Source organism: Lynx rufus, unplaced genomic scaffold, assembly GCF_022079265.1.
Source record: "Lynx rufus isolate CCGP_SWC_20201006 ecotype Redwood Valley unplaced genomic scaffold, mLynRuf1.p SCAF_7, whole genome shotgun sequence".
Lineage (NCBI taxonomy): Eukaryota > Metazoa > Chordata > Mammalia > Carnivora > Felidae > Lynx > Lynx rufus.
The window spans coordinates 37,506,153-37,528,757 of record NW_025814889.1 but is presented as its reverse complement, the minus strand read 5'-3'; the positions used below and the strand labels follow the sequence as shown (position 1 = coordinate 37,528,757).

Sequence of the window (22,605 nt, the reverse complement as noted above, 5' to 3'; positions counted from 1 at the left end):
AGTGCTCCCTACTTGCCCCCCAAAAAATTGCAGTGCAATTTAATGAATATCCGGTGACTAATACCAAAAGAAACCTGTACTTCAGCTTAGGCAGGAGAGTTAGTTTAATTCTGACTGACTAGGTGGCATATGGAGAGCGATACAGGCTTCTGATTGGCATCATGGGCCTTTTTATAGTAGACACCATTCTGAGAGATGGGTTTGCATGTCAAGCCAGCAGGGGTGGGGGGGGGAAGTTGAGGGTGTGACAGGCACTTTTATGCTGAGTGAATGCAGCTTCAGGGAATAGCGCATCTCCTCTGGCTCATGTATCTCTCTAGGCCAAGCATAGGCTGGGGGCAGAAGGAAGAGGGCAAAAAGTGAGGGGGCTAGAGAAAAGTGATTAAAAACATGACACACGTTTATAAGAGACTGAGCTCAACTCCTGTCTCTTCTGCAAATGAACTGTGTGATCTTGAACAAGTTGCTTAGGTTCTCCAGGCCTCAGTTGTCTCTTAACTCTTTGGGGCTTCATACACGCTATTCTCTGTGCCTCTACCACTAACGTTCCTGCTCCCCCCCTCACTTGGCACTCGGCCTCAATTTGTTCTCCCTCCTCCTCCCTGGCAGCTTTCCCTGCCCTCCCAAGGCTGCATTGGATGCCCCTTCCCAGAAATCCCCTAGTACCCAGGGGGTACTGTCATCTCCCTTCAGCCCTGTATCATCATTCCCTGTTGACTTGACTCCTCCTAGAAGGCTGGGCCCATGACTCATTCATCATTATATCCCCATCATTATATCATGCCTGACACTGTCCCTGGCATGAAGAAGATATGCTCAGGGATGGAAAGGGGAAAATACTAAGTTAGTGACCTGAAGAGGGAGAGGCAAATGAAGTCTGGGTCCTGGACCTGACTTTGCTATAGGTTTCTTTAAGATCTAGGATTTAATATCTGATTCTGTCATCTCCACCAGTTGTGCAAATCCTATAGTACTTACACTAGAAAGATCTTGGGCAATCATTATCTCCCCAGTCCACCAACCTGCCAGGCCTGCTCCATCAGCCAGTCCAGAATCTCAGGCACTGCCTGTGGTTCCTTTCTGTCCCCACACCCCTCCCCTGCCCCAGATCTGCTCCATCCCCAAGCCCACTGATGCTACTTCTTAACTATTTCCCAAATTCCACCCTCTCCTGCTAACCCCACTGCCCCCACCCCAGGCTAGGCCACCATCACTTCTCACCTGAGCCCCTGGAGAAACCCCCACAGGTTCCCCTACTTGGAGCTGTGCCTCTCCTAACCTGATCTCCACCCTGTAGCTGAGCCCTCTTTATAGACAGCACATCAGATGATGGTATTTTGCTGTGTGAAAGCCTTCCATGGCTCCTCACTGTGTGTAGGACAGATTTTTCCTGGTTCTTCTACCACCTGACACAACCCCACATCCTGCCCCACTGCCACGCAGGGTTCCTGCCATCCCCACTCACCTTTCTCCAGATCTCTGTGCTATGGTTTGCCTCTGGGCCTTGCCATATTTTATTTCTTCTGCTGGGAATACTCACCACCTGTCCCCCATCACACTTCACCTGGGTGATCTCTACTCATACTTCATGTCTCAGGTCAGCATCCCCAAGCCTGGGTGTGTGCTTTCACTGCGTGCTCCACTGCTGACTCCATGCCACCTGGTAGCTGTCCCACTCGTACAGGCAAGGACTATGTCATTCTCAGGGCTGTCGCACAGTTGAGCGGATTGTGCACAGAACACCTTCGGAGGGGCCAGTTACTTCATGGTCTGTGTGAGGAGTGAGCACTCCCTAGGGTTCTGTGTTAGGTGATGATGCTACTCTTGCTCACCTTTGTTTCCCCACACAGCACAGTCCCTGGTGCCTAGGACATGCTCTGTACTGGAGGAACACATGAGAAAAAGAAAGAAAGAAAGAACGAAACCCGCCTCTGGGTTTCCCTGTTCTCCCAGCCCCTAGGGCCTCACCCCACAATCACAGTGGGAAGAAGTGCCAGCTTCTCTGGGACAGCTTTTCCATCCTCCATTCCCTCTGCCCTCAGCTCCCTCACTTCATCTCACAGTGAGCCCAGGGCTACAACCTAGGGGGACAAGGAGGGAGCATGTAGATTCCTTTGGAGGATCCTTTAGAAAAGCGGTGTGGCAAGGATACATAGGGCACCCGAGTGGTTTCCAAATTCATTCAGGTTCTCTAGGGAGTTTGTATCCTGTTCTGTGCCACCGTTGAGGAACAGCTCACTGGAGCTCATGTGGGTTGTCCAAATGGCATCACTGTGTATGCTGTCCAAGCCAGGGGACCATTCAGCTACGGTCAGTAGCATCCAGGCCCTGCCCCCCACCCAAGTCAGGTCCTGGGTGGAAACCATGTTCTCTTTTTGGAGAGCAGACCCTTCCACAACAGATCTCCCATACCTAAGCCTCAGGGTCCAGCCTCACCAGGGGATACCTTCAAGGGGAGAGATTAGGGTTAGGGTTAGGGTGGCCATGTTTCCAATTCTCTGGGTCTCAGTTTCTTCACTTGTGAAATGAGGGATTGTACCGGAATATCTAAGGCTCCTTTCTCCTCTGAAGGCAAGAATCCCACCAGGGCATGGAGGGCACCTGAGGACCAACCCCCAGAGCATGATGGTGAAGGCAATGCTCATCAGGGATAGTCCTTCTGTTCACTTGCATCTGGTTCAGGGAACAGAATTGCATTGCTGTTCTGTGCAAGGCTTGGGACACCACAATACAAAAGACACAGGCACAGTTGTCAGGGAGCTCATTCCAGAGATGGGCACTGACTCATAACCAGTACTAGCTAGCACTAATAGCATTAACTATGTGCCAGACATTTGCCATGCAATATCTCCCCAGACCTGCATAATATCCCAGTGAGCTAGGTACTACTACTATCTCCATTTTAAGAATGAGAAAATCACGGCTTAGCAATATTAAGTAACCTGCCCAAAGACACATCTCTAGGTGTGCATTCCTGGTGCAGCCAAGACTGGGACTCCACAGTCCTTGATTTTATCCAGAGTCTTCCACAGCCTCCTCATCCCAGTGAAGGGGTAGGTTCCAAGGAAGCAGTGCACAGGGTTCTGTGGGAGCACTGGAGACAGCAAGGAGCCCAACCCGGGGTTCAAATCAGGCTCCCCACAGCAGCTCTACCTGAGACAGTCTCTGTGATCCAGGAGTAGCTGAGCTGTCGTACCCCCTACCCCTAGCTGGCTGTAGTCAGAAGAGGTTCCCAAGAGCAGCCCTGCTCTTAGGCAGGCCTCAGTGCCCTGCTGTGTTGAATGCTTGCTGTATTTTGGACAGTTGGACAGGGAGGTGGGCACACAGGGAAGACGCGGGGCTCACAGCCTGCCCAGTGCAGGCCGGCTTCCCTTGGGGCCGCCCTTAGCATCTCCAAGCTCCTCTCTCCCCACCCTAGACTGTCTGCTCCTAAGCCTCATGTAAGGCTTCCCTTGCCAAGTTCTGCAGCCTCATTCCATGTAATGCTTTAACATTCTCAGCTGGGAAATCTTGGATCAGAGGAAATCCTTGCTCACATGTGAAAGCCACCCCCACCCTGGCCTGGCTCCCTCATTCCCCAGCACTGCAGCCCCCCTGCTAGCTGCTCTTCCTCCCTCACCCTGACTTGGCGACCATCTCTCAGCGGCCCTTCTCAGGCTCAGCTGCTGCAGCAACCTGAAAAGAGGGAGCATGTTCTAATTAACACTGAGAGGCTCGTTAGGCAGACAGAGCCCCCTGAGCCCCCCTCCACAGCTTCTTCTGGCAGAAGCAGAGAGATTGCTCTCTTGGGAGGAAGCGAGGCTACAATTACCCATGATTCATAGGGTTTAGGGAGAAGTGAGATGAGCTGTTCTTAGGCCTGTGGGCCCAAAGACCCCTCCCCACCGTGGGGACCACCCTCCCCCCATATCCAACTCTCTTAGCTCTCTGACCTGGCCTTGGTTAAGAAAAGGGTTAGGGGCGTCTGGGTGGCTCAGTCGGTTGGGCGGCCGACTTCGGCTCGGGTCATGATCTCGCGGTCCGTGAGTTCGAGCCCTGCGTCGGGCTCTGTGCTGACAGCTCAGAGCCTGGAGCCTGTTTTGGATTCTGTGTCTCCCTCTCTCTGACCCTCCCCCGTTCATGCTCTGTCTCTCTCTGTCTCAAAAATAAATAAACGTTAAAAAAAAAAAAAAGAAAGAAAAGGGTTAGGGTTGTTGGGAGGGCCAGGCTGGGTGGACAGAACTGACCTGGGACGCTGCCAAGTTCCCGAGCTCTGTGGGAGGGAAATGTATATGTATGTGTCTGAGAGAGTTGTGGGGGAGGGGGAGGATGGAGCATTTGACTCCAAGCCCGGATCCGGAAGAGAACCTAGATTTTTATTTCCCCTGGGACATAGAACAGAGTTCAGTTTAGTTCATGTCCGCAAACATTTATTAAGCCCTAACCATGGCTCTGGCTCAACACTGGGCACCAAGAATGTAGAGACAGATAATACCATCCTTCCTGTAAGATACAGTCCATGGGAATACAGAGAGCATGGAGGGTGGCAGCGAAGGATGGAAAGAAACAGTGGGGGACAGTGCAGGCTGGGGTTGCAGCAGGCACGAGGCTGGAATAAATGGGAGATGGTTGTGTTAAATGCACTGGAACAAATGGAGAAGATCCAACAACTGAATTCAAATATCATAGTGAGCACTTGGTCCTTGCCAGGCTCTGGGCTAGGTGCTGTCCATGGATCAGGGGCCTCGAATAACTGATGCTCTGTTGGAGTCAGGGTAGGGGGTGTGGAGAGAAGGAAGGGTGGGTTAGTTAAATATCACAAAGATTAGTGGAGAAAACTGGGCATTCAAGAGAAGTAAGAAACAACGTTCTCCACAGGCACCTAAAGTGGTAAGATCCCTGTCTGGTTGGGAACTGAGGAGGCTTCACAGAGGATGCCCATTTGAGGCAGGTCCTGAAGAAAGGAGAGAACATCATGGGCTGAGGGACAAGGCTGAGCAAATGCTCAGAGCAGGGAAGCCTAGTGTGGCTGGGGGAGGAGCAGAGGTCGAGCCAGCATGTACAGAGGCTTGGTGTAGTAGTAGAAAACGGGAGGTAGGCTGAGGCCAGATTGCTCAGGGTCGGAAGGCCAGCAGGAAGCATTTATATACTTATTTGGGGCAATGCTCTCAAGCAGCTGAACGTCTGTATTCACATCTGCTCCTCAAGAGCCTTCATCAGGGTAATGTAGTGTAGGATGGAGGGTGGGTGTGAGAAGGGAGCAGGGAGGCAGTGGGGAGGCTGCCAGGGTGGTCCAAGTGGGGAGTCGAAGAGAGCCCCATGTGGCAACAGTTTGGTGGAAAGGTCAGGATGATGCAAAAGGTTTTGGGGGTGGGGCAGGTGGTGGAATAAAGGCTTGGAGGCTGACAAATGCAGAGGGTGGGCAAAGGAGGATGCATGGACAAATACAAGGTTCCCAGACTGGATAGCATAACAGCCAAAGTGCTGTAAGGCAAATAAATCATCGAGAGCTGATTCGGGGAGGTGGGGCAAGGCAGTGGCTTTATATAGGTGAACAGAGGGATCTAGGATCAAGCCTAGGAATTGAAATTTGAGAGTCATTCACCGAATCATCATTGTCATCAAATAGCTACCACTTACTGCACACTGATTATGTGACAAGTTCATATGAAATGATTCAATTCTCATAACAAGCTACAGAGTCTGCAGGATTAGCTTCATAACAGATAAGAAAACTGAGAGTTGGAGATGTTAGGAAACTTATCCAAGGCCAACCAGCAGAGAAGAAGCAGATCTGGGGCTGATTATCTCCCCTAAGGCTTGTTCATCAGCCGATTAAAGTACAGTGAAGTTATGATAGTGGACAAGGTTCTCACACAAGAGGTGAGAAGATACTAGCCTGCAGGACAACTTAGAGTTGCCACAAAGGCTCTGCCGGAGATAGTTTCCCTCTTAATTAGTTGTTAATTATCAGCTACTGGAGGCTGCTCTAATGACCTCCAATGTAAAAGTCATGGAAGATGTCCAGAAGTGCATGGGAAAATAATTCAAATGTCTCTGCAGAATGGAAGATGGCACTCATATGACTTGTAACTGGCATGCTTAGGGATTTTGAGGTCAGAATATAGGATGGAAGTGCTGTATGGAAGCAGGCAAACCAAGGTAGACTGGGTCATGAGAGCCGAGGTCCAAGTTTCAAGGTGATAAAAATACGAAGAGCTGCAGAAAAGAGGGAGGAGGAAGGTTGAGGATGGACCCTCAGGTTTCATGAAGAAAGGTCTCTGGTTACCTTCATAAGAGTCATTTTAGAAAACCAGTGGGAGCAGAAGACCGATGCTGGGGGCTCAGGGCATATAAACTTGGATCAGCCATTCGCCATTTGTTCACGGAGTGAGGCAGAGGGTGTAGACTAGTGTTCCAAGAGGTTTGGTGGAAAACAGAAAGAAAGATATTGGGCTAGTGCCCCAGAGCTGGGGAGTCAAGAGGAGTTATGATTTAGCCTGGGGAGATCTGAGAGGGTCTGTAGGCAGGTGGAAAGGGGCCAGTGACACAGTGGAGTTTGGAAACACAAGTGAAATGCATCCGCTACAGGAAAAGAAAGTTATGGGTTAGTTAGGGTGGTTTTTGAGAGTCACAAAGATAACTTTGCAATTAATTCTTTAATCCATTCAATAAATATTCCTTGAAGGCTTCCTGTGTGCTGGGCATTCTCCAAGCACTGGGGATAAAGCAGTAAACATGGCAAAGTCTCTGCCTTCATGGGGCTTACAGTATAGTGGAAGATTTGATGAACCAGGTTCAAGATATTTAAAATCTTGTTTTCTTCTCTGCTTGGGTGACACTGGGGACATTGGCTAGTAGAAGTCTCCTAGGGTTAGTCCAGCCAGCCTTCTGCCTCCAGATAGGATGATACTGTGCCAGGGGGATGGACATCTTTACCATTCTGGAAACATTTCAGGCAATGGGATTTCATACCTTCCCTCTGTTGCCAATGGCATCTCATAACCTGAAGAGAATGCTTTTGGGTCTAAGGTTTCCCTTGAAATGTGAATAGGCCAGTTGGGAAAGAAATATGAATTCCTGCCTGGTGTCAGTTTCTCATGGGACTTGAGGAGGGATAAGAGTGTGACAGAAATTGACGGAAGGAGAAAGTTAAGTGGTCAGTTTCCCTCACTCTCTATAACTTCCCCCTTGGAGGGCTCTCCTGCCTAGTCAAGGCCAATCTCCATTCCAGACCTCAGGGAGCCTGGCAGGGTTCTGCAGGGAGACTGAGCTGAGCTCTCTCCCCTCTGACATGATTTCTGCAAAAGCAGTGATGAAATGCCTCTGAGATGTCAGAAATTTCTATGTTTCTCTGGAGATCCTGGGTACATGATAAAACCCCACAGGCAGAATTCTGATGGTCCCCCAGATTCCTGATGCCCCTTTCTGAGATTCTTGCCCCCTGGTGTGCACATCCTGTATTGTTCCCTTCCCTTGAGTGGGTATGGGACTAGGGCATATAATAGGATATCACTCTGTCATTAGGTTACCATGCAGTTGACCTTGACCAAATCCAAAGGAAATCATTCTGGGTGGCCTGACCTAACCAGGTGAACCCTTTAAAAGGAGGTGAAGCCTCAGAGACACTCCTCTGGTTGGCCCTGAATGGCCAAACTACTGTGTGGCCAGGAACAGCAGGCAGCTGTAAGTGAGGACCTCAGTCTTAGAATCTCAGGAAACTAAACTCTGCCAACAGCAATGAGCTTGAAAGAGGACCCTGAACCTTGTATGAGACTGCAGTCCCAGCTGACATTTGATTTCTTCCAGGTGAGATCTCAAGCACAGAACCCAGATGAGCCATGCCCAGACTACTAACGTACAGAACTATGAAAAAATAAGTGGGTATTGTTTTAAGCTGCTGAGCTTGTGGTAATTTGTTATGCAGCTATAGCTAACTAATACACTTGGTGTGAATTTTAAGAGTATCTTGAAAGCCCTTTAATATGAGGATCATGAAGACATTCTGCTTAAGGCCTTGTATCTCGTGACATGCAAACACTTCTGAGGGGAGTCATACAGGAGGCCTTATTGGCCACTCAAACCTCAATAAGCTGAAGTTTCCCAACTATCTTCCAAGAGGACAGCTGGATTTGGGAAGAGAGACAGCATAATGCCACTAGGTTTGGGGTTGGGAAGGGCCCTGAATGGCAAGACAGAAGAGCTGAAGGCAAGATTGAGGTCATCTCCTTTTACCTGGGATTATCCCTGGGGTTTGGGGTTGTATCTATGAGATTTTCTGGTCTAGAAGGGTGCCTCTGCTGGTCCAGCGGTGGGGGGCACCCACAGGGAAGGAGCCCAGGAAATTGTTGGCATTGTGAGAGGCAGTCACTCCAGCTGCCGTCCCTGGTGAGCCTCCTTCAACAGGAGGCAGGTTGAAGCATGGTACTGAGGGACAAAATTAGCCTTTCTATCTGTCCCATTCCATGACCCTGGGAAACATGGTGAAATATTATTGGTCACTCATATCTCATCTAGTTAGCATCTACTATGTGCCAGCCCTAGGGCTGGGTGCTAGGAACACAGCGTTAATCAAACCCCAGTCCCAACCGCTATGATGATCCCAGGGTCAGGGATTTCCGCAATGCACTGATGTGAATGCTGAGGAAGAAAGCAGGTGAACAAGGTGTAGCAGTGAGTTGGGGTTTTTTTTTAGCATTTCTTTTTAATTTTTAATTTTGTATTATTTTAAATGTACACACAAGTAGAAAGAATACTGTAGTAAACTCCCAGATAACTACGATTAACATTGTTTCATCTAACAGTTCCATTTTTTTGATGAAGTATTTTAATACAAATTCAAGATAACTTGTGTGTCACCCATAAGTGTTTCCATATGCATCTCTGATATGAGCATTTAAAAATGACTACCACAGGGGCTCGTGGGTGGCTCAGTCAGTTAAGCCTTTGACTTTGGCTCAGGTCATGATCTCACAGCTCATGAGTTTGAGCCCCGCCTCAGGCTCTGTGCTGACAGCTCAGAGCCTGAAGGCAGCTTCGGCCTGTCTCCCTCTCTCTCTGCTTTCCCCATGCGTTCTCTCTCTCTCTCTCTCTCTCTCCCTCAAAAATAAATAAACATTTAAAAAAGTAAATAAAAAAAATAAGTAACCACCACAACAAGCAGAAGTAACACACCTGTCCCCTGCCCCCAGGACATGGCCAATCCCTGGAAGCCAGTCCCACATCCTATCTCTCTAGGAATCTTGGCAAGTATCCATGACACGCTGGGAGTGCTCAGACTTGGCCCTTCCGTACCCGCCAGCTGTGCACTGCCGGGCCCCGCCAAAGCTTAGTCGGTGACTCCCAGTCCTAACTGCGCTCTTCCTCTCTGGTTCTTTTCGCAGATTGAAATGCTAGAACACAAGTACGGGGGCCACCTTGTGTCCCGGCGCGCCGCTTGCACCATCCAAACCGCCTTCCGCCAGTACCAGCTCAGCAAGAACTTTGAGAAGATCCGCAACTCCCTCCTGGAGAGCCGCCTGCCGCGGCGGATCTCCCTGCGCAAGGTGCGGGCGCCCACGGCCGAGAGCCTGGCGGCCGAGAAGGCGCTCATGGAGGGCTACGGCCTCATGGGGCTGCCGCTGGTGCGCTCGCCCTCCCTGCCGCCCACCTTCGCGGGCACGCTCACAGAGCTGGAGGACTCCTTCACCGAGCAGGTGCAGTCCCTGGCCAAGTCCATCGACGACGCCCTGAGCACCTGGAGCCTCAAGACCATGTGCTCCCTGCAAGAGAGCGGCGCTTACCAACTCCACCAGGCCCTGCACGCGGGCGCGGGGCCACCGGGCCTGGAGGCCGAGATGCGGGAGCTCAACAGCGCCCGCCCGGCGCCCGGGGAAGAGGCCGCCGAGGTCGCCGGCCTGCCCCAGGGCCACAGCAGCACCCTCATGATGGCTTTCCGGGACGTCACCGTGCAGATCGCCAACCAGAACATCTCTGTCTCCTCCGCCACGGCTCTGTCGGTGGCCAACTGCTTGGGCGCGCAGACCGCCCAGGCCCCGGCAGAGCCCGCGGCTGCGGGCAAAGCGGAGCAGGGCGAAGCCCCGGGGCAGGAGCCCCCCGAGGCCCCCACCACGGGTCAGGGGGGTGCTCCCGCCGAGAACACGGGCGCAGAGGCCGGAGCCAGCGCCGCCTTGGGCGCGCACCCACCTGGGGCTGCCCAGGCCGTGGTGGAGGGGGCCGCGGTAGCGGTCTCGGAGGCAGAGGCAGAGGAGGAGGAGGCCGGGGAGGCGGGGAAGGAGACGGAGGCCGAGGCCGGCGACAACTCGGAGCAGCTGAGTAGCAGCAGCACGTCCACCAAGTCGGCCAAGTCGGGCTCGGAAGCATCGGCCTCAGCCTCCAAGGAGGCCCTGCAGGCCATGATCCTGAGCCTGCCGCGCTACCACTGCGAGAACCCCGCCAGCTGCAAGTCGCCCACGCTCTCCACAGACACGCTGCGCAAACGGCTCTATCGCATCGGCCTCAACCTTTTCAACATGTGAGTGAGCACCCGCCCTGGAGCTCAAGGGACTCCCGGGCCGCAAAGAAGAGGCGGGGGCGGGGGCCGGAGGGGGAGGACCTGTAAAGGTGAGCAGGGAGCCAAGTAATTGTCCTCATCATCCCAGTTGCCTCCCCCCCACGTGGCGTTTGTGCCCAGCCTGCTCCTTGAGACACTGTGTAGGAATACACGTTCTATTTTTCATTGTCACAAATGTATTTTAAGGATTAGGGACAAAACGACACATCGAGCCCCGTGCTTTCACCACTATTACTGCTTACGATGAAGCTAGGACTTGAAAAGCGAGAGAATTTAAAAGAAAATACAGTATTCAGTGAATAATAGTACTGGTCGTATGAGGATTGAGCAGAAATCATTCAGGTAGGACACGGAGTTAGGGAAACAGCATTATCTTCTGGGGAGGATGTCAAGGAGACAGGAGAGGATGGGCGAGGAGGCAGTGAGCAAAGGCCAGTGGGGTGGGAGAGGAGCGACCTAGAATAAGGAATACAGATTAAAGGCAGGAGAGGGACGTGGATAAAAGGGGGAGACAAGGAAGCTGGGGTGAAGCAAACAGAGGGGGGACAGAAAGAGAACAGGAGAACGGAAGCAGAAAAATGGCATCCCCAGCCAGACACCCAGTCAAAACTGTCCTAGCAACTAGAATGTATGCAGCTGGTGGCAAGCACATGTCGCTACCATGGAAGCCTCGAGTATAGGTTCACTCATCTCCACCCTCCATTCACCCCTTCCTTCAGAGCCCTGAGCCAGGAAATAGAACACCCCTTCCAGCCACACGGACGTGCATCTATTCACTCAGCTGTTATCTATTGAGTGCCATGACACGGCGACCACAAAGACGGGTAGGACGCATCCCCCGGTCTCAAGAAGCTTGAGGAGGGGAATAGCGCCCGTTCATGGCTCACCTTGCATAAGACATCTTGCTAACTTCTGAACAATATCTACAGGTAGCATTACTGTGCCATCTTATAGAAAAGAAACAGGCTCACACAGGTCAGGCGAGTTGCACACGGTGACGGTGACATAGCCGGTGAGCTTCAGGCCGGTCTGGCTGCTGGTCCCTCGTTCTTTCCTCCAAGTCAGGCTGCCCCCTGGTGAGCCCAGCCCCCACCCTCACACCTCCACAGCACAACTTCTGTGTGCACGCTCACACGCACACAGATACCGCGATCCCTCAAGATAGTGGTTCTCAAACTATCTGTGGTGAAGGACCAGTTTGGGTTTTTACCTGACATATTGTGGGCTGATACTTCTGTAAAATGCAATAAAAATGAACTGCTAGAAAAACAATCACATGCTTGGTTATCCTGAAAATGTCAAAGTGCTATAAAAGGTTCTAAATGCTTACCCTCTCTCTCCGTACTTGTCTTCTCCTGAACCAATAAGACACAGTTCAGGGAACAGCATGGATGTGCAGACCACACTGTGAGTACATTTGCCTGAAGACACGGCACCCACACCCACGTGTAGAGACTGGAGCCTGAGAAAGTAAATGGTGGAGAGCAGGAGTCTATGGACACTATGGACAGTGTGGTAGGAGAGCTCACCTCAGTCCCCCAGTCTCACCCTCCTTCCAGATTCCAGGCTGGGAACTGAGTATAGACAACAGAATACAGACAGGGAGGAAGGGCTTTGGTGGCAGGCCTCAGGGCCCTCAGGGAACACAGAAGAACACCGCTCCACCTGTTCCGGAATTCACTCATTTTGGCCAGACCTCCTCCAACCCCTTCCCTCCCCATGCTACCTTCACTCCTGGTGTGTGTGTGTGGTGGGTGGGGGGGCGGTGTGCAGGAAGGTGAGGCTGTGGAGAGAGGTGTTTTGGATCCAGAGCCCCCTCTGCAGTGGAAGGAATCCTAGCATTTCATAGGAATTCTTCCCAGAAACCTCCAGGCACCTTTATGGGCTCCATGGGCTGGAAGAAAGTAGTCATGGATGGCCTTGGCTCACTCTCTACTCCTTCTTCCCACCTCTACCCGCACCCCTAGAAACCCGGACAAAGGCATCCAGTTCCTGATCTCCCGAGGCTTCATCCCTGACACCCCCATTGGAGTGGCCCACTTCCTGCTCCAGCGCAAGGGCCTCAGCCGGCAGATGATCGGGGAGTTCCTGGGTAACAGCAAGAAGCAGTTCAACCGCGATGTGCTGGAGTGAGTGCCCCTCTCCCTGGCCCATCCACCTAGGGTCCCCTAGGGTGCAGGGGAGTGAGCAGGACCCCTGGAGTCTTGGCCCAGTCTTGACCAGCCTCTGTTTCCCCCTCCAAAGTCCTGCAGACATTTACTGAGCGCCCTCTGGCAGGGTACCATTGAAGGAACCAGGGGTACAGGAATGGTCAAAGGAGACAAAAAGGCCTCCCTCCCTGCTACCCTCAGGGGGCAAGAGAATGAGTCTGGAAAAGAAGGGGACTATGTCTGCACTGGGGCCATCTCTACCTGGTGAAAGGCCTCAGCCCACCCTCTAGCGGGCATCTGCCCCGCCTCCAAGCCCCCAGAGGCTAGCCTGCTCCCCACATGGACTCAGTGTCATATTGGTGGAGGCAAACAGGAGGCAGAAAAAAGAAGTTAGACTGAGGGTTTTTAGAGCAAGAAATAGAGTGATTCTGTAAAGATATGTTTACCACCAAGATCAATAGATGGGGGCAGGATGAGGGGACCGCCGCGTTCAGCTTTGTTCATGTGGAGGCTTGAGCACATGAGAGTCTCTTCACACTCGCCACCCCGGGAGCCACAGGGCATGGGGTGGCATCCCTGGGGCCTTGGAGCCACCTCTCCCCTGGCAAAGAGAGGGTGAGGCCCCATGAAGCCTGATCCAGTCTCCTTAAGCTCACTTCCTTCTTGAAGGTCACCATGCTGTAAGAAGCCCCCCCCCCCCGCCACCCCACTTCCCCCCTCTCTCTTGGGTAGTCAGCAGAAGTGTTTCCTCAGAAGTGTTCCTGAGAGACCTCTTTCCTTTGTACTTGCTCTCAGAACAGCAAGGGCCTGCTACATGGGGGCAGGGGGCTCCTGCTCAAGGGTTTGGGAGCATGGGCTGACTGGCAGGGTTGTCCATGTCCCTGGAGTGGGAGCTCAGAGACATGGCTTCTGTTTATGAAGGAGTTTTGGTGCTGTGTCTTTCTACAAGTCCCTGCTCTCTGGGCCTGCATTTCCACACCTGTAGAGTGGAGGGTTTGGATTATGAGGGGTAGACCAGTTGTCCTCTGGAATCCCTATCACATTTCTAAATTCACTGGTAGTTGTTTCGCTGAGTACAGTCCAAAGAGCAGGGGCTTGGACCCAGCTGAGGGACCTTGAAATCCCCGGATGCCCCTTAGTTGACCAAGCCCATGTCCTGCCTCTGACTCTCGGCAGCTTTGGACATTCAGACCCCGCCCCCCTCCATTAGGTCTTAAGATGCTCTGAGTGCCTGCAAAGAAAAGTAAACTGATAAGTGTGCAGGGTTTCCTTCTCCCCCTCCTTTCCTCTCCCTCTCCCTTGGGCTCCCCTTCCTCCCCACCACTACCTCTGCTATGCAGGGGGCCCTGAGGGGATGCCCTGAGGAAATGATAGAAAGAGGAGAAAGATCAGGTTTTCTTTGTCTCTTTCCTCACCTTGTTTTCTCCCATCTGGCTCATCTCTCTGGCCTTTTCATTGGCTATTGTACCCGTTCTACTGGAGGGGGCATGGGGGGGGGCTGTGCCTCATCCTTTAGTTCTTCCCAGCTGCCCCCGCCCCTGGGTGACCCTGCTTTGTCTCTCTGCTCTGAGGGCACAGGCCCTGACTGCTGTTTCTTCTGCCTTCCCCAGTCCCTGTGTGTCTGGCCTTGAAATTCTGACCTGCTAGGCCCACAGTCACCTGGAGTGCTAGGAACACATGCTTTTCCTCCAGCCCCGGTGGTGCCTCCACAGCACAGTGCAAACTGATTACCATCCTCCCCGGGAGACTGAGTGTGCGGGCTGGAGACAGATCAGCACTGCAGCCCGAGCTGGGGACCCGGCTAGCAGCTGAGGTGGGGATCTGGCTCTGGATGAGAGGGCAGTGTGTGGTGGCAGGAGAAAGCCGGGCCTGAGAGGGCTTGCTCTGAACCCTGGCTCTGATCCTCGCATGCTGGGAGGCCTCCCCTGGGCCTCAGTTTCCTCACCTGTAAAGTGGGAGGGTCGGGCTGTGTGCTCCCAGAGGTCCCTTTGACTCCTGTGAATCTGTGGTCTTTCCCACTCCACAGGGCCTTTGTAGCACACTGGGATCATGCAGAATTGTCTGCCCTAAACATCCAGGTCATGCTTTGTCATGCTACCGGCTCATCCCAGAGCAGCCCGCAGGCTCCAGAGCAGTGCTGGGGGACCAGAGTTCTCCATTCGTTCCACAGATGTTGAGTGCCTACTCCGTGTTGGGAATGGGGCTGAGCTGGGCACCCGTGACAATGTGGGATGGGGGCAGTGAGGAATAGGCTTGGCTGTGGCCTGGGGGGAACTTACAGACCCAGGTGTCAAGGGGAGAGAGGAGAGGAGGAGTATGGAAAGGAGACAAAGGGCCAAGGAACCTCCAGCAGGCATTGTGGTTTCAGGAGAGTGGAGTGCAGACCAAAGCCCCAGTCTGTCCCAGTGGGTGCCTCAGCCCCTCGTGTTTTGTTCTGCAGCCATGCATGCCCCGGGTGCTGAGACCCTGGCATGCTCAGCCGCTACACGTAAGAGCTCCACAGAAAGGAGCCTCTTCACCCAAGTGCGCGTTGCTGACCGGCTGGCTTGTCTCCTGTGGGGCGCCCACAGGAGATGGAGAGCCAGGAAGGGGCAGGCACTCGCCGGGGAGCCAGACGTTGGGGTTCGGAGGGTTTCCCTGCCACCCAAGCCAGCTATCCTGCACCCTCTCAGGGTCTGCTACCTCTTCCTTCCTCCCACCAGAGAAAACACACAGTAACAAAGTCACCAGTGCCATTTCGCTCAGGCTGAAAAGGCTTCATTGGGATTCCACACAGCTTCCCTGCCCCCGCCTGGTGACATTCAGCATGTCGCGTCCGTTCTGTACAAAGCTGCTTGCTGAATAAAAGGACATAAATCACCCAACCCCTTGGAGACTGAGACAGCCCCAGCCCCAGCACTCTCCAAGATGCAGCCAGGCAAGAAGAGGAGAGGGTAGAGGCTTCTAGGAGGGGATGGGGTGGGACCCCCACCACGACCAACTGCTTGTGGGCCTGTGGAGGGAGGGAAGAGAGAAGGGGCTGAGCAGAATCCACCTCAGGTGCTGACTTATGTCTGAGCACCTACATCTGATGTGGTGACATTGCCTCCAGAATCTGACCCTTGGTGCCCTTGGAAGCTGATCTCTTCACTGCTTAGTACCCTGTTTCCATGGAAGATACACTCCAAGAAGGAATGTATTTAACCAGGATTTATCAGATAATAATAGAAGGCATTCTGAGTGCAAAGGGCCACATCCATTCCACTGGTTACCTAGGAAAGTTTTGGGGTTTTTTTATCTTATTTTTTTAAGTTTATTTATTTATTATGAAAGAGAGAGAGAGAGAGAGAGTGTGGGAGGGGCAGAGGGAAAAAAGGAGAGACAGAGAATCCCAAGCAGTCTCTGCACTGTCAGCACAGAGCCAGATGCGGGACTCGATCTCATGAATGTTGAGATCATGACTTGAGCGGAAATTAAGAGTTGGATGCTTAACCGCCTGAGCCATCCAGGCGCCCCAGCTTTGGTTTGTTTTTAAAGGAGAAACCAGCCTGTTTCCTCACTTGTCAAATGGGAAAAATATTACCCATGTCATATGAGTTAAAATTTTTAAATGCATGTAAAGTGCTTAAGTCAGTGACTGATGCTTAGGAAGTTGTTTATAAACATTAGCTATTTCTGTTATTATTTCTCCCACTTGAAAACACAAGGCATTGAACACCTCCCCACCCTGGCCAGGGAAACCTCAGACCACCCCATGTCTGGTTTGGGATCAGGTCTGTTCCCCGGACAACGAGAACATGCTGAAGCTTGCTGGGGAAGGGAGAGCTCCTTTGGGGACCGTCCTGCACTCTGGGGAAGCCCCCTCTGGTGCCGAGGAGAGAGGGGCAGTGTTGGCTTAGCAAAGGGAGCCAGACATCAGCTGGGGTTAGGATCCGTTGGTGCTGGAAGCTTCTCTCTCTGTTTTCACATGGCTGGGAAATTTGACTCTGCTCTATTTCCCTTCTGAAATGTTCGCTTCAGCAGGTTTGAAGGCCAGTGGATGGGGGAATGTTCCACGCTGGCTGTGAGTGGTCCCTTTTCTGGGCTGGGTGATCTTTTCCAATGTGAATCACATACACATGAAGGGCAGCAGTGTCTGTCCTTTCCATAGCAGTGTGCGAAGGGCAGCTCTTGGGTTGGGTTGCCAGAAGAGTTTCCTGGGTGTTCTTTCTCTCACTGTGTCTACTCCCATCTTTTGTTCAATATTAGAGTTTGACATTTTAGTCAGATTGCATTATTTCATTTCCTTGGAAATGTGTTGGCCAGAGTGTAACAGATTTGTTCTTCTTAGGGGACATTCAGAAATGAAGACAGATTGTCTGTCAAACTCAACAGGCTGGAAGGCTCTAGCCTTTCATGGCTAGGAAGAAATTACTTGAGAATATCCTGCCCATTGTGTCACGTGTAACCTCAGAATGGTTACTTTATTTCTGAAGAATTCCACTGAAGGAGAGAGGAGGCTGGGGCCCATGCAGACCCCTGTGGGTCTGGAGGAGGGTGGAAGAGACACCGGGTAGGCAGGGATAGACTTTGGGGTTATTTCCACTGCTTTGAAAGTTTGACACTGCGGCCGCCCAGGGGATGGAAGGCGGGAGTCTCTTCTAAAAGTGAAGTCTTTAAGTTTATGATCTTGACCCCTCACCTCTCCAGTGCCCTTCCCCCTTGCCCCCACTGCCCCCATCACACACACACACACACACACACACTGACAGATGAGAGACTTTCCTTAACAATAAAGAGTCATGAACATTTCAGACCCACTTACTCCTATAGTGGAGATTTTTGGACCCCAAGCATGGGGTGAACAAGTCCAGAGTGGAGACTCCCTTTGGCTTGGTCACGTTAGCATCTAAGTTGGGCTTTCATACAAAGACCTACCACCCAGCCCCTTCCTGATAGCTCGGGTCCTAGCTCTGGAGGGCTCTTGACATCCCTATGTGATTCTCAGGTGTGGCTTCAACCCACCACTCGTTGAAGTGGGATTTCCTGGGAGCAGGATTCTAGGAAAGGGGCTTCCTGAGATTACATTCTCCTGGGGTTTTTAGGAGGGCCAGCTGCGACTGAGCAGGCTGTGAGACATAACACTGACAGCTCACATCTATCAAGCATTCGCTGTGTGCCAGCAGGCACTGCGCCAAGACCCATACATGCAAAATCTCATTCGGTCTTCACAGCAGCTCTGTGAGGTGAGTGCCGTTGATCTGTGCCAAACGTGGGAACAGAGGAACAGAGATGTTAGGTAGCTTGCCCATAATCACAGAGCTAACCAATGGCTGAGATCAATGATGGCAGGCACAATGGTTCTATAACCCAAGCCGTCCTCCCCTGTGCCTTATCTCAAGGGACGTGTGGTCCAAATGCCTTGTAGTTTTTGTCAGACCCCAGTGGTGAAATGTAGTGCTGGAAGACCCCTTGCAGGGCCTGCTGGTCCAGCCGTCTCATCTCACCCGGGCAGAAACTGAGGCCGGGAGAGAAGAAATGACTAATCCCCTGGCCAGTGGCAGATTGAACGAAATCAGGCACTATCCCGTCCCTTGACTCACCTTTGCTCGCTCTGCTCATCTGAAAAGAAAGCGGGACTGAGAAACTGATTCATAAAATCTCAAGAGGTCTGAGCTAGAACCAGTTTCCCCTCTCCCTGATAGATGGACATTTTAAGGAGTCAGATGAATGTCTAGAGATGGAATTTCAGGCAGATGGAACTGTTCATGAGGGAAAGGTCTTAATACCTATGCTAGAATGGACTTCAACCTCACTTACTTGGTATGTCAACTCAGACTTGGTCTCTAGGTGCCTAACGAAAACTGTCATTTCCTAAGGTCTGTTACAGGCCAGGCACTTAATATAATAAAATGTCTCTTTCAAAACTCATAACCACCTGCCCACTAGATGTTATAGTTGTCCGCTCCATTCTGTAGATGGAAAAAGGGAGGCATGGAGAGGCTAAGGGACCTGAACTGAAAAAGGCTAAATGATGGGAGCCAGAATCAACCCCAAGGGTGTCTGACACCAACAGCTGACTTCTCATTCCACCCACTGTTAATGGCACAGAGCAGTGATTCTCCAAGTGTGGTCCCCGGAACGGCAGCAGCAGCATCACCACCTGAAAAGCTGTTAGCAATGTCAGTTCTCAGACTCCAGCCCAGACCCGCTCAGTCAGAATTCTGGGTTCTGCAGAACTCAGTCAGCAACTGTGGGTTAACAAGCATGCCAGGGGGCTCTGATGCCCACTCAAGTTCGAGAACCCCCAGCAGACAGGGATGCTGCCCCAGGCCGAGCAAAGGGAAAATCACCTCAGACATCCGCATTGACTTCTAATTCACTTGGGTAGTTTAAACTTGGTTCTTTTGGTTCCTGAGTCCTCAAGGTGCGACTGGCAGCCATCCCTTCTGGGGCCCTCCCCGACGAGATTTTTCTTTGTTCCCATGTCACCATCAGGGACGCTGGCAGGTCCTCTTGCGTCAGCTCCCTTCTGCTCTATTTTCTGAGCCACGTTGCACTTTTCCAAAAAGCCTTGACCTTTGTTGGGCATGTTATGAGTTGTGCCTAACAAAAATAACTCTCTGGTGGATGGGGATATTTTTAATTGAATTGTATGAGCCAAGAACTGCAGAAATAAAACCAAGGTTCCTATATCCCATGGCAGTAGGCGGTTTCATTTTCCATCCTAATCCTGAAACCCGGGCTTAGTCTCCTCCCCGAGTGCCAGTGCCCCCACCCGGACCCTCCCGCCCCACCGCCGTCTGCAGCACACGCACCTCTGCCGAGCCTCAGCCTGCGTGCGCCTCACCTTCCAGATCTTTGCTGTCTCTTCTGGCCAATTAAAAATCCCTGCTGCTATCATTACCTATTTTCAGCTCCCAGTCAGTTCCTTTGTCTGCCAGACGCTGTCTTGCTATCATTTAAAAAAATTGAGATGACGAAATTCATTTTGATCACAGTCGTGTATGACGCTTCATTTCCCTGCAACACACTGACTCCACGCATTGATCAGTATTAACAAACAATTTCATGCCAGATCGTACCTGTGTATGCAGACGCAGGGAACATCTGTGCTTCTGCTTGCCCAGCCCCTGTGAGGTACTTGCCACAGGACAGAGAGAGAGAGAGGGAGGCCTGGACAGAAGCTTCGCTCCCCTGATTCACTCATTCGCGGATCCGCAGCGGCACCTCCCTGGGCAGGTGCAGCCGTGCTCGGTTGGAAGCGGTTTAATGGGCACCAGTTAGCCCCGGCTCTCATCACTCACTCACTTGCACGTGAGGCTGAAGGAAGTGGGAAGCACATGTACTCCACCCTGCTTCACCGCCCACGGTCTGGAATCTGCAGGGCCATTTCCTGGGCAGCTCCGTCCAGTCTCGGGGTGAGCTCCAGATGACCTTGGCAAAGCAGGCCTGGCAATCCTGGACCGCCGGGCAGAGCTCCCAGAAGCTCAGGCCCCTGGGCTCCCTCCCCAGCCGAGCACATGCTCAAGGTCCCATTCATTCACCCAGCTGGTCTCTCACTCACGCATTCATTCATCCCGGGAACAGTTACTGAATTCGTATGTGCGCCAGACATGCATGCAGAGGGGAAAAGAACTGCCTGTGCCGGAAAGAGCACAGAGCCGAGTGGGAAGACAGGCAGGTAAATGTTATGACACAGGAGACACCGGCACTGGTGGACAGATGCCTGTCTGGGATAGCACGGAGGTCGAGGGGGACTCCTAGAGAGACGGATCGCTCAACAGGGACCTCCAGGTAGGGATTGGGCGGCAAGAAGAAAGAACACTGTGTGCAAAAGCATGCAGGCTTGAGAGCCAGACTGCAGGAGGGGAGGCAGTACGTGAAAGGGGCAGAAGCTGAGTGGCTAACAGGGCCTTGCTTGCTCGGCTGAGAAACTTGGGCTTCATGCTAGGGATGTGGAAAGCCCTTGAAAAATATAAACAAAGGAGTGAGTGGCAGGACCAAATGGGTGTCCTGGAAGGATTGTTCTGGAACATGACTTGGAGGCAGGGAGGCCAGTTAGGGAGGCTACTGCAGTCACAGACGTGGGGAGAAATTCGAGGAAGGAGGGACCCTTAGCCTGGGCAGTGGCCACAGGAGGGAGGAGTCCTCGGAGCCTGGAGACATGGTGAGGCAGGTGACGGGCTGGAGGAGAGCAGAGGCAGCCAGATCGCAGGAAACAGCCTCCTGAGCTGCTAAGGATTTGGAACAGTCTTTGCATGTGAATATATTTGTGCTCTCAGGCTCTCTAGGGTAATTTGTGAAATTATACCAAATAAACATGCATGTATTATTCAGTTTGGGAGGGGAGATGCTGGGTTTGGGGACATTTCATCTGAAGAATTCCTCAAATCAGATAGTGTCAAGTATTTACTGAGAACATGTTAAAATATTAAATAGCAGCTGAAAGGTGAAATACGGGCAGCCTGACTTCCCTGCAAGAGATGCCAGCACAACCTGTGGTCTTGTGAGTGTTGCCCCCGTGACTGCCATTCAGACCAGAGCACCCAGAGGAATTCAGCAACCAAGGCACTCAGAAGTGTGTTGGTCGACTTCCAACCAAATGCAGAGTCTATGGTGTACGTGTGCCCTCTGGACTCAGCAACGTTGTCTTTTATAAACAATACAGATCAACCAAAAAGAATTAACTGGTTGGTGACTAATAATAAAATTAAAAGGGTGAATGCATCACAAGAGAGAAACACTTAAGAGCTGTTGAAGGGGACATTCAGAGCCAGGAATTGCATAAGGCCACCTAGAAAGAGGTTGTTAAGAGCAGGAAGGGAGGAGTGCCTGGGTGGCTCAGATGGTTACCAGTTTGGCTCAGGTCATGATGTCACAGTTCGTGAGTTCGAGCCCTGCATCATGCTCTCTGCTGTGTGGAGTCTGCTTGGGATTCTAACCTCTCTCCCTCTCCTTCTCTCTCTCTCTCTCTCTCTCTCTCTGCCCCTCCCGTGTGTCTCTCCCTCTCAAAATAAATAAATAAACTTTTAAAAAGTCATTTAAGAAAAAGAAGGGAAAAGGAGCCTGGTGTCTAGTCCTAAGGTAGAGGTGCAGCAGAAGGAGGCCCTTTGTGAAGGAGGTGCACCTTCAGGGAGGAAAGAGTCAACCTAGGGGAGGGTGGTGTGAGGGAAGCAAGAGAGAGGAGTGTTTCAAGAAGGGAATGATTAGCCATGTCGGTGCTGCCCAGAGGCTGCTGGGATGAAAAGTTGGTGCCATTGGACTTGCAACATGTCGGCCGGCGTGGCCTTGACAAGCAAAGTTTCCGTGGAATGCTGGAGGTAGATGCTTGGCTGGAGTGGATTGAAAGGTGAATGGGATTGAGGACGTGGAGACAGCAGGCATAGGGACCACCTAGCAGTTTGGCTCCAAAGAAGAGTAGAGGCAAGGGGTAGTGACTCGAGGCAAAGAAGGGTCCAGGCAGGGTTATAATTTGTAAAATAGGAAAGACAAGACTTTGGGTGCTAAGGACGATGGTTTAGTAGATACTAAATTGGTACTACAGGAAAGAGCATCTCAGACATAACGTGTCCAAATCTGCAGTCTCGGTCTCTCCTTCAGCATAGGTGTCCATCCCATCATGGACTCAGCATAAAAAATAGTACCACCAGGCCCTCAGGTGCTCAAGCCAGGGCTTGGAGACTCACCATTGACTCCTCTTTTCCTCACCTCCCACCTTCCCTCCATTGCCCGCTCCCATCAGTTCTTCCTCTAGGATGTATCTCAGATCGCCCATCCACTTGGTCTCCACCTTAGCCTAGGCTCCATCAGCCCTAACTTGGGCCTTGGCAGTAGCATCCTAACAGGGCCCCTGCTTCATTCTTGTTCCCTGCCGTCCTTTTCCACTCATTCTCCCCCGATAGCCAGAGAAATCTTCATAAAACAAACTGGCTCGTATCACTCCTCTGATCATATCCTATTGTC

The 22,605-nt window shown here is 52.0% G+C and overlaps 1 protein-coding gene across 1 annotated transcript in view; it reads left to right on the top strand.

Moving 5' to 3' along the window:
• Positions 1-22,605, top strand: part of IQSEC3 (IQ motif and Sec7 domain ArfGEF 3) — a 105,235-nt gene that overhangs the window by 58,225 nt on the left and 24,405 nt on the right. The window contains 2 exon segments of the mRNA XM_047067193.1: positions 9,363-10,492; positions 12,499-12,660. Coding sequence (XP_046923149.1) covers positions 9,363-10,492; positions 12,499-12,660 — 1,292 coding nt within the window.